This window comes from Struthio camelus, unplaced genomic scaffold (genome assembly GCF_040807025.1).
Source record: "Struthio camelus isolate bStrCam1 unplaced genomic scaffold, bStrCam1.hap1 HAP1_SCAFFOLD_184, whole genome shotgun sequence".
Lineage (NCBI taxonomy): Eukaryota > Metazoa > Chordata > Aves > Struthioniformes > Struthionidae > Struthio > Struthio camelus.
The window spans coordinates 1-12,388 of NW_027182763.1; the positions used below are offsets into that span (position 1 = coordinate 1).

The 12,388-nt window shown below is 40.5% G+C and overlaps 1 protein-coding gene across 1 annotated transcript; it reads right to left on the minus strand.

Moving 5' to 3' along the window:
• Window positions 1-1,489: 1,489 nt before the first annotated feature.
• On the minus strand, window positions 1,490-11,609 carry LOC138065560 (kynureninase-like; the record flags this gene model as incomplete). The annotated part of the gene is made up of 4 exons (XM_068929593.1): window positions 11,440-11,609; window positions 7,859-7,947; window positions 6,720-6,909; window positions 1,490-1,610 (listed from the first exon to the last, which is right to left on the minus strand). Coding segments are annotated over exons 2-4 (377 nt in total), but the record flags the coding sequence as incomplete, so codon positions are not given.
• Window positions 11,610-12,388: the final 779 nt, after the last annotated feature.

Sequence of the window (12,388 nt, forward strand, 5' to 3'; positions counted from 1 at the left end):
ATTTTTGTAAACATTGAGTTAAAAATTAAAAACCCTTCATTGTAGCAGAGGCAGACATAAGAGTGGAAGTGAACCAATAAAAAGGTGCAGTGACGGAGCTGAAATACGTTTGCACTCCCTGCGCATCACTCTAGCAGATTAGAGTGCTATCTGGCTTTTACCTTTTGAAAGAACTCAGCTGTTTCCCTGATAAAGTGCGATAATCATACAGAAAGGGACAGGGTTGCAATTTTTTCAAATGACTGCAGAAACTGCAGTGCTGTGCTGAATGAATAACCAGGAGGAAAGAGCACTTCCAAAGTTCAAATTCGTTCTCATGCATTCCCAACTCCCTTCTCACTTACAAGAAGGTAAGTAATAAATAAGAGATGGTAAACTATTTTTATTAACCTGCAGCATTCAAATATCGATGACTAAAACAGCAGCTCCTGGATTTTCACATTTGCATTGGTGAAACCTCCATCTACAGGGTTTCTACCAGGGTTTCCCATTTAGCAGAATTAGCTTATCATCTACCTCCCTGTATTTCCTCTGCTCGCTCACCATAAAAATCACATCTGTTCCACTCAGATCCCATACCCAGTAAAACTGTTTATCTCTTTCCCAGATCACTCATTCATCTGGATGTTCTTTTCCTTTCCTGCCTTCAGCTACCTGATTTTTACCTATTTCTCTTCTTACTCCTCCCTGCTCCAGCTGCTCAGGTAGGTGCTAGACACCTTGACAAAACATGCACAGAGTAATATTTAAACATCATAAGATAGCGTTTATTATGTGTATATATAAAGTTTCCCCTCTCTCCAGTATAACCTCACTTTCTATGAGCCCAAGCCTGCTGTCACAACTCAGTTGCAAGGGAGACTCAAGAGTGATAAAATTCCCCTTTTCCGCAGCGCTAAAGCATGTCCCTCTAGTTGTCCTGGCTCTTTTACATCAGCTCCTTTCAGCAGAGCTTGTTGCAGTCCCTGCTCAGATCCCTGAGATGTTCCTGAGAAGACAGGAATGTTTCTTTCCAAATCAAATGAGCCCGTCAGGCATGGACCTGCTTTAAGATAAGCCAAAAAGCTGCCAGTGCTGGCAGCAGCACCACTTGTCCGCAATGCCTTTTAGAAAAGAGCTTACCTGCTATAAGGACTGCAGGGATGAATCACAAGCAGTTAAAAATACTAATTAGAAAATCACAGAGACTGAAATTGAATCATGGCCATTGGCAAGCAGCAGTAACTAAATGAGTTTATCTCTTGTGTATAAACACAGCTAAGCACAGTGCAAAGCCCAGCCAAGAGTTTCTCTTTGCCTGCCTTACTGCTCACAGCTCTAAAGGAGGTTTAGATAGTGCTGGGGAAACACCACACTTATTACTCCTGCCTTGGAGTGGGTTTAACACTTTATTCTATTAAAATACTTCCAAAGCAGACCCCAAAATAAGATGAAGTGCTCATCTGGAGCACAGGTGGTTAACATTTTGCACATCCTGAAATGTACTCACGTTCTAGCCCACATGTCCAGCTCTTCATCCAAGTAAGTTTTAACTTTTTTAGGCTCGAGCCCAAGAGAATTCCCAGCAAAGTATACACAGCTCTCGTCGCCATTCACCAGGCTCAGATCAGCTGCAGAGGAAAACCACAGAAAACACATACATGTGAATGCATGCAGGAGAGCTGGGGGAAGTAGTTGTCCATGAGCACTAACATCATGAGAAGGGAGACTCAGGAGGTGCAATATCCTCACCTCCCTCCTGGGACACCATACAAGTGACCCTGATCAAGGGTCTAAGGATGAAGACAGTAGGGTAATTTGCAAGTGGTTATTGCCCAGCCCTTCTGCAATCTGTGGCCAAGTCCACCTATGTCTGTTTTGGAGCTGAAGTGACTTCAGACAGCATTAAACCCTGGAGCTATATGGGAGCAGCCACCAGTTTTGCCCCCAAAACAAGTGAAGGGGAAGCATATTCCAGACAAGGCTATCCACTTTTCTTCCATCGTCAATATATTCATATTCCAAGTCATGAAACTACTGGAGTCATACATTTAATAAAAGTTAAGACCAGGAAAATCTGTGTCTTTCTTCCAAGTCCTACCTGCCTCATTAAATCACTGTTTAGAAAAAAAGGTAAGCATTGCACAGAATATTTTAAGAAAGTCAAAAGTTCTTGTCTTGTCAGCATATATTGTGGGCTGCACGTCACATCATCATCTATGACAAGGAGGGGGAAATCTATGTTGACAAATCCTTTCAACGATTAGGAGAAAAGCAAGGCCCTGGAAACTTATAAATAATAGCTCTAGTGAGGTTCTGAACAATTTAATTACCCTATGTCATCATCTATCAATCCAAATATTGCCTTTTTCTATTATTTCTCATGTTAGAGATTCTTGAAAGGACAAATGATTGTGACCTTCCAGAAGTGCTAAACAATTTGCATTCATCTATACTGCACTTAAAGTACCCAAAGAGTTGATATGTATTTTTAGTAAACATTGTTGATATGCCCCAACAGAAAGAGCAAATGAATACCTTAAGATACACGCTAGAAACAAATTGTAAGATTGCATTTTCTTCTGAGAGAGTTTGTTAGGACTGTAGAAAAATAGATTAGATGCCTGGAAAAGGTCTCTTACTACCTTTTACACTAACAATTACTAACTTCATTAAACTTCACCAGAAACACATTTTTCAGAAGTATAGACAACTTAGGTAATTTCTTAATTAAAGCTTTAGAAGCTTTTAGAAAGCATAAGTCAGAGAGCAATTTCAGTCTAATCTGTTTTACAGACAGTATGTCTGTTTTTCATCTGTATTCTAATATGAATGAAAACAGAAAAGTATATTATCCCTGCTCCTAAATGGGTTCTACTAACAATTCTTTTGCTATCAAAAAAGACAACAATAGTATCACTGGGAATACAGAGAAAGATCTTTGCTCAGGAATTCAGAGCTGTAAATCTCACTAATACTCTTTAAATTCCAATCAAGTATTAAAACAGGTAATTAATTATAAGCAAATTAGCTTTTTCTTTGCCACTGTCCTCTCTAAATAAAAGTGCCTATTGGGTCACCGTTGCAGAAAGCCAGCAATGCCTTTTTGACAAAAGGTATTTTTCTACTTTTATATCTATTACTTTGGATATATATTTTTTTTGTCATGTTATCAGCTCTGTATTGGGCTGTACTCTTTTTCCACAAAATGATGTTTATTTCCCCCTCTCTGACATTACTAAAAGACTCATTTTAGACCACTGTTGCTACTCAAACGACACTTTTTTAGTACCATCTTCATCATTTCACAGTCTGCCCAGACCAACACGTTTATGCTCTAACATTTCCTCTCTTTGTTATACTCTTTACAGTCTGGCATTAGTATTCTTAGACTACCAGTTATCTATCTGCAACTTACTCTGTCCTCATTCCTCATAGTACTGGCCCTTCTATTGCTGGAGGAGCTAGAGTAACATATTGAGATGTTCACAACCAGTAGGAAATAAGCACAGCTGGTAAAATACGGGCTGGTGCAGAACAGTAACAAAAGTTTATTATTGAAATGTGTCCTTAGAGCAGCCTAAACAAAAATGCGTGAACAATAATTTACATTAATTAGATAAATGGTTTTCACACCTGGTCAGATCTAATGACCTATATTATTTTGCATACTAAGTATACCCATTGCTCTACATTACACTTGGAGATGTGCTTCCAGGCCTCTTAAATCTCCAAAAAGAACATGTTTTTTCCAAAAATATTCAATGCAAACAAAAGGGAAAGATAGTGTGTCTTTATTGACCAGAAAGGAGGGCCTGCATCTGCTTATATATTACCCAAGTCCTGCTACTTGTCGAAGGTTACAAGATCCTGTCTTTCCCACCTCCCTACGCCCCCACCCCAAAGCCCTTCAAACAAAGAGCCAGATTTCTTAGACTGACGTGAACTTTAACCATTTCTGCAGGGAAATACAGTTCAACACTTTCACCCTGGGACATCTTTTTATTCTAAAGAAAATAATGCTGTAATGTTTTACAGGATTGGGGCGGGGGAAGAGGGGAGGAGGAGAAAAAACTACACACAGCGCACACACACACAAGCAATAGCCTTAGCCAGTTTGGTGATTTGGAGCCTGACTGCCAGCTACAAGCCACCACTCCACCTCCCTCATTCCCTCCCCTCCACCCCCCTACAAAAGCAGTAGCATTAACAGCACTTCATTGGCAGCACCGAGGAGAGCGAGGAAATGTGAACATTTCTGAAAATCTTCTACTGTCATCCTTCCCCCTTGCTCACCTGAGCCTCATCTCTCAAGCTTGCCCACGGCATCGCAGAAGGATTTGCCACGGAATTAGTCTGCTCAAGGGTTTCACTTGATTGATGCAACAAATAAACTTTGCAAACAGCTGTTACAGTCTAGGTTGATAGCCAAATTTAACTATTATGGGTTTTTATTTTTTATGTACATAATCTTATACTTGTCTCCTACAGGTATTTTCATCTGCTTCATGTAAGGCTACATTTTAAAAAGGCATTGTAGTGTTTTATGTAAATATATAAAGAATATTTGATGGCTAATCTCTAATGACATTTATCTTCAGAAACACGTTATCTAGGATCCGCTCCTGGGCTAAGATAAATGTCATGGGAGATCAGTCTCTATGGTATACACAATGTAAGTATATATATATATATATTTACCCCCTGCTGTTTTGCAGCAGGGAAGCTGTTTCTGATGACAGTTGAAGCAAGGAAAAGAAAGGCAGGGGAAAAAGAAGAGGAAACAAAGAAAAACTTCTCAATTTGGGAGCACAAGAGTGATGGTTTCTCTACACTGTTCAACCTGTACTATTATGTAGGTAGCTTATCTTCACTAAAACATATATATCCACATCCTTCTAAATATTCTAAATATTTAATAGTCTAAATACTATAGTTACTGAAAACAACACACATGCATAGCCTTTGGGTCTGAATATTATGGTAACTGAAGAACAAAAATATAATAGAGGTTGGAAAGAAAGCAATGGATATGGTCACAAGAGTATCAAAACCAGGAAAAATGCAGGCATACACACACATGCAGTGATATGCTGCTTTCAAAGATGGGCTGCAGGGCCAACACCCTGCTTGAGCTGGATCTTAATGGAGTAGCTAGAATAACCGTGGCAGCACAGAGGCCAGCGTGAGCTACCCATCACCTATCACCCAGCACCCACCAGTGTGGTGCTGGCCCTTGGCACTGGAGACAGCTGAGCAACCCCACGCCAGCAGCAGGACTTGCACACCCAAATGAACAGAGGGACATCAGAAAAGCCACCTGAAGCCACCAGGAAAAGTCACGTCCTCTACATGGGGGAAGTACTTAGATTAAGTATCCTCAATGTGTCCAGTCCTGTTCCAAATAATACAAACAGCAACACTTAAGGATGTGAACGAGAGGAAGAGTGAACCAACATCATCCATACATAGAGAATCAAGATTTATCACGTTGGTGTCCTACATACATAAGTAGACTATGCTACCAACATTCGTCACTGCTTGGGAGGAAGATAGCCAAGGTAAAAATACTTTCAAAAACATCCAGGATTTCAGATGATAGTCACTGCTCTGTCATGAATCTTTATCAAACAATTCAGACACTACACCTGCAGTTCCTGATGTACCACCAGTATTACCCTTTTCAAAAAATGGGCAGAAAGTTATTTCTATACCTATTGGAAGATGAAAACATTTTGCAGAAAGTTCTATCAAAGAGAAGCTGATATTATTTTTCCCCCTTATTAATTTTTAATAGATATTTCCTGATAAGGAGAGAAAGCTGGAAACTGATTACTCCTCACAAGTTTACTACCTAAGGAAATAGTATGACATTCCTTCAGCTTCCAGCATGCCAGGATAAGGGCCTTCAGCATGGCCCCAGGTTTGGGGCCTGCTCCATACGCACTGGAGTGAAGAAAGTTCTTCAACAAAACCAGAACACAGGTCACAGGCTCTTCCCCCCCCCCCCCCCAAAAAAAAAGAAAAAAGAAAAAACCAAACAAGCAAGCTATGGACTGAGAATGAGGCAGAGAACTTGGAGAATCATTTGTGCATAGCTACATTTAAGCCATGTGTGGTTATCTATTCATAGGCAAATTCATGAGAAAAGTGGGGGGGGGGGAAATCTTCAAATAACAGTTTCATTTTGAATTATTTGCTCAGATCAATTATTTGTTCCAAGGCATAGTCCTACATTAGGCCTCAAGAAGAAAGTAATCTCTGCTACTAGCAATAAGACATAAATGTTAATATAATATATCTGCTATCTCTTTCATTAACTAAAATAATTGTAACTAGATAGATAATACCAAACTGTATTACACTGAAGAAGTAACTGCTCCAAATTAAGTTCGTAGCGACATTGCAGTTTCGAACCATTAGATAGAAACACTTTTGCCTATAATTTTCAATCAGTCACTATATTGTTCAAAGCAGCTGACTGACAGCATAAGCACCACATAAAGTACTGCATCCTCACATTTTATTCAGGATGGGAATGAGAGCATAAAGCTTTTGGTACTCGAATAAGTTGATGGATTGATTTAGCAACACCAGGGACATGCTGTGCTCCGATACGACTGCAATTGCTCAATTATCTCATAAGTGACAGTGATTTCCAAAGATTTGTGATAAGCATATGCAGAAGACAGGACCCCCCTCCCCTTCTCTCCCCCACCCCCCCTAATTATAATCCTCACTTGGAGGCAGATCCTTGACTTTTGGGATGTAGAAACATTCGCGAAGATGCTTTAACTCATCTTCTTCATCTAAGTGAAGAGCGAGTTTCTCATCAGTTGGACTGCACCTGAGCTGCGAGGCCGTTTGCTCCAAAACGGTTGCTGGTAACACAGGAGAAGATGGATCCATATTCAGGTCATTCAATTTCACCTTGAAATGAGAAAGGTCACAGTTTAATTTCTACTGCATGCATATTCACTGGTGGCTGATAAGCAGTTACTAAAGCTGTATTATTCAAGACAAACTTATTTAATTTAAAGCTCTTAAAAATTGAAGTATTTGAATCAAGTGGTAAAACTAATTCATTCAAGTATTTCCAAGGCAACATATCGCTGTAACCCCCAAAGGTAGATTTTTTGCCCCATAGACACAGTGCTGTTCCCTTTTCAAGCTATATCAGCAGCTCCTGAATTTCACCACCAAACTGATAGCAGTTATGGATGCTCAAGTGTCCTTCACAATTTTGGGACCTCAAAGCTAAAGGCAACATTATTGTTCCTGCGATCTGTGCTCCAAAGAAGAGCAGGTGCACAGCCTCGCTGAAGTCGTTTTCCCAGGCTGTGCAATGGTCAGACTCTCTGGACTTTTCTTTCTTTATTAAATAGGAGAGAGTGTTTGGGTATATCCGTGCTTGTGTACAAGGGGCAGGGCAGGGAGGGTACAGATGGCAGACAGAGCCCACCCCGCTTTCCAGATCAGGACCTTGAAATATTTCGTTCCAGCTACACCATATACCAAATATCCTGGGTTTTTTAGCTCCATTTGTCCTGGGAAAGGGGAGAAGCACAAGTCAAGCTGCAGACGTGACAGACCATATTTTCTAGAGAACATCCAAAACTGCAACTGCAAAATCTACAAGCTCATGATCTTTATAAGAGAAACAGTTAGATAGCTGTAATGTTCGGAGACACCATTGTGTTCAAAATAGCATTGCTGCAGTTGGCTTTACAGATCTATTGGCAAAGAATACTTACAGCTTAGACTCTGTACTTTAGGACAAAACTTTGCAATGCTCCCTTGCTGCATACTGTTGTAGACAGCAGCTGGAAGGCTTGATGCTTTCCCTAATTCAGGAATAAGACTATACAATATTCTGTACCTTTTTAACATCCCAAAGCATTTTGGTGCAAATGAATCCCAGGTATTTCTTCTTCTTCTTCCCCATGTGGTTCCATTAAATTCATTCAGCTAGCAAGGAATAGAGCTAATTCGACATCTAAAAATGTGGCGCTGCACTGAATTGACTATCCTGTTCATATAACTTGAGATAAAATACTTCTAAGAGAAATAGAACCATAAGGGGATAGACAGAAATAAGAGATGAGTGTAACAACATGAAGCCTACAGCCACAAGAGAATATAACATTTCCCTCTTCTCTGAGAGGGAAAACCACCTCTCAGTAGACTTTCTTAAAACCAATAGCTTACTACAGATAATTATCCTGAAACAAGCTGTGGTGAGAACAGCTGATTATATGGGCTATAGTCAGCTGAAGAACACATTCACTGCCACTTAACCAATATTAGATTGGTGTAGAAAAGGGGTTCCAACAGTCAACATGCTGTTGTGTTCCAAGTTATAGATATTTTTAAAGATTAAATCCGTAATAACAAGAAATAAAAGCAAATGGGTCCATAAGCATAGATTGCTACATAAGCATAGATTGCTTCCCCCCTCCCACCATCCCCAGACATTGCCAGTTGCTAGAGGTTGGCACAAACAAAAGCCTCATTTACATATACAGGGAGGACAACAGTCAATGCTTAAATATAAACCCCTAAATACCACATCCTTATCAGTGCTAATTAACACAAACTTCTATATTCTTGAGCCAAATGGCCAGCATGATGCTAATTACTACCTGGTCCAATCTGCTAACATTTAGTTTATGTTCCCCTTCTTGCAGATGTCCTGCTTCATTGCTGGTTCCAGGTGGGTTTTTCACACCTCCTCATTGTCACTGAATCAACCATCCCAACTCATTCATCCTCATCACCTCTTCAAAAAAGCAGCAGGAGGAAAAAAAGTAGATATTTGAATATCTTTGGTCTCAGACTGTTTTTTCAAGGTTTCTAGGAGGTAGGTGGCTACAATTAGACAAGCAGGGTTACACTGCAGAACCAGCTCAGCCAAGAGGAATCAGAATGTCCACCCGATCACCTCCTGGGAGGCTGCCACCTCTGATGAGCCTTGCTGCCGCTATAACAAAGCTGCCTATTCCCTGGGAAAAGGCTGTCAGCTCCTGTTCTGGGGCAGTGGTAACATCTGCACCACTCTTATGTCAGTCAGAAGAGCATTAATCTTCTGGACCCATTTGACAATCACCAAGGAAGATGGCTTAGAGATCTCTATTTCCTCCAATAAATGTTGTGAAACTTCTAGAAAAGTGAGGTCCACAGACACTGAGCACATCAACAATATTCTAAAGTCACCGTAAGGTAACACAGGTTTCACTTCTTCAAATTACACCTTCTTACGCATTTTACAAATACACAATACAAATTACACATCCATGGACTTAACCAGTAAAAGTCAGAGCTTATTTCCAAGCAATCTTGGAATCAGAACTTGCAAATTACAATTACCTCTCATTTCCATATGCTTCCTCCTCTGATTTACAACACTACCACAGAAGGCCCAGTCCAATAAGGCATTAGAAAGCATGCTACGTCTTCTGTTCCTGTATTTTATCTAATGGCTATTTAATATAAACTATGGAAACAATCTTCAGAGAGAGGATTGGAAATCAGATCTCCCCAGTCATCTGCTTCCCTTGGGCTCCACACTCCGCCCCAGGCGTCCAGTCCCTACTGCACAGGCTCTACTGCATCAACATTGTCATCCCCCATGGCCTTTAAAGGCTGTAGCCTTTAAGGAAGGTTCAAGAGTCTCCTACAGCTTCACCAGTTAGCCCCAGAGGCCAGCACAGGCAATGCCAGCTAACATCCTCGCAATTTATGACCAGAAGGTGCTTGAAGGCTGCTTTGGCACACACTAGATCCCTCTCGTTTGGGCTGTAAGTTCTTCACTTTACATCATATGAGCACAGTGCAGCATCCTGCCACTTGACTTACTACTCCCCATTTTTCAGTAAGGACACAGTTATTATACTGGATTAATGACTATCATATTCCAGGTCATCAGCTGACCTGTCTGGCAAGCACAGATGGTTTTTTTTCCATTTGAGGCCTGACCCAAAACCCACTGAAGTCACTAAGTGTCTTTATTACACACAGATTTCTGGATCAGGCTTTTGGTTGCTTGTCGCTGCTGTGTTTTTCTCCATCTGATCAATGACTTTCCTTTATTATGATTCTTATTTATATTGCATTTTGACAGCAAATATTAAATATAAAGATCTAGAAGCTAAAAATGATTAAGTGCTCAGAGGTATCTGATTTAATACAAACATTATGAAATAAGATAAAGCTACTAAAATAAAATCAATCAAAATCCTATTGAGGAATGAAATCCCAGAGATCCATTTCTGAGGTCAGAATAAGAAAGTACTTTTGTCCTTAGAATGGGAATTAGGCTTCATACAGATGAAAAAACAGATTTTTTTTTTAATCTTTATAGCTGACATCATGGCATTCTCCAGTTGCTACAGAATGGAGTCCCATGCAATTATTTCACAATAATTTATGAGTTATTTGTTACTTTCTACATGGAGAGAAATACATCTGTATGAGATCAAAACAACTTTATTTCGCCCATTATCTTCATTTAACTGCTAAGCATATTCTGTATCCTCTCCAAATTAAAATTCAGACCATCAATGCCAAATGTTCTTCCTACCCTGATAAACATGGTTTCTTATCAGGATTTTTTCCATACAGCTCAGAGTAAAAGTAATCAACATGTTAAGAGAAACACCTGGCCCCCCTTCCTCCTCTGAAGAGGAAGAATAAAAATTTAAAAAAGCATTCAGTTGTTTTCTTCCTTTCCCTGAAATTTCCTGACGCTGTTTGCCTTTACAGATGGCGCAAAGTCAACATTTTATTCGATGCTTCCTTTACCCTTGGCAACATCTTCACCGCATTCCCTCTCCCAGGTTTGTTCGTCTCCCCAGCACATCACTTTTCTGCTACTACTCCCCTCACCTGGCTGCTCCCAGCCACGAGCCCGCTCCCGCTCCCCTCTCACCCGGTCCCCGTTTCGCTCCCCCCTGCACTCCCCACCTCCCGGCACCTGCACCGATGTGATGCTAAGAGCTCCCCAACAACCATGGGCAACCTCCCATTTTCAAAAAGGGCACACATGACCAGGCTGGAAAATGGTCGTTATTACACATTTTATCAGCACAAATACCAATGCAACTACTTCGCCCCTCGTTTTAAAACTACGAAAGACGACTGATGAGAAAGTCAGATGCAAGTGACACTGATGTCTGGGCAACTATTCCTGTTTTGTCCTTTATGCATAATTTACTGACTAAATAGGAAAAAGTGTGTGAATATTAACAAGCCATCTTATCAAACCTACACAGAAAGGTCCATTAGGTTTAATTATAAGAATGATAATCTGAACTATTTTTAGATACACTTATGATGTTTTTATAGAGCTGATCTCTACCTAAAATTGTATCATGATGCCTTTATTTAAAGAAAAAAAAGGCAGTAAAGACCCCTCATCCCCTTTTAAACATTTTCCTTAAATAATCTAAGATTTTTACTCACAGTCCTTCTACCCAACACAGTGCTGACACAGGCATACAATGACTCTCTGCTCAAAAGCTGTATCAATATCTTCAGGGGAAGAAAAAAGTGTTTATCATGAAAATAACATGTCCTGCACTTTCTGCCTTCCAATAGCTCTTTACCAGGTTGCTAAACACGGCTCAGCCCACAGACCTTTGACATTTTCAGGTGCCTGTTCAAATGAGCTCTCCGGAGAACGGGAGGGGGGTGCATGCAAACCTGGAAATGCACGTTCACAGTATAGATCTAGGCTGTGAAAATACACCCACTGAAAGCACCAATAGTGCTGGCGGGCTGACACGATTTTAGAAACAAACATAGAAAACCTGCAGAGTTGCACACAGCATAAAGGCTGATTCTCCTACCAATCTTTAAGCGAGTAAAATTGCTTTTGTGAAAACCATTTTGCAGAAGGAACTTAAAAAAAAATAAACCCCCCCCCCCCCCCAAGAGCAGCACACACAAAATTTACTTCAGGTTAAATACACTTCAGTGAATTTGTTTAAATTACGGTAGTGTAGGGAGAGAAAAAACTCTCCCTGTTCACAGCCTACCCAACACAACAGACACCCAGCATCAAACACAACTGTGTAATTGAGTGAGTTACGCAGCAGAGCGGCACAGCTGCAGCGGGGCAACATGACAGAGCAGAACTGTAATAAACTCCGTTACTTAGAGCAATTTAGGCACATGTGGACCTTAGCGTCAAGAAGGGATTCAGTGTTAAAAGTCATTTTACATATAAAACTCATCTTTCCCCTCCGCAGCAAAACCACGTTACCCTGCAGTTGCCAGCGGCTCCAGAGAACGAGGAAATTCTTGTGTGCAAACACTCAGCGTAGCGTTAAGAAATAACGACAGTCACGTGTCTGCTCTTGCAGACTCTGACCCAAACAGTGACTCAACACGTGACCCTTGTTAACCAAAA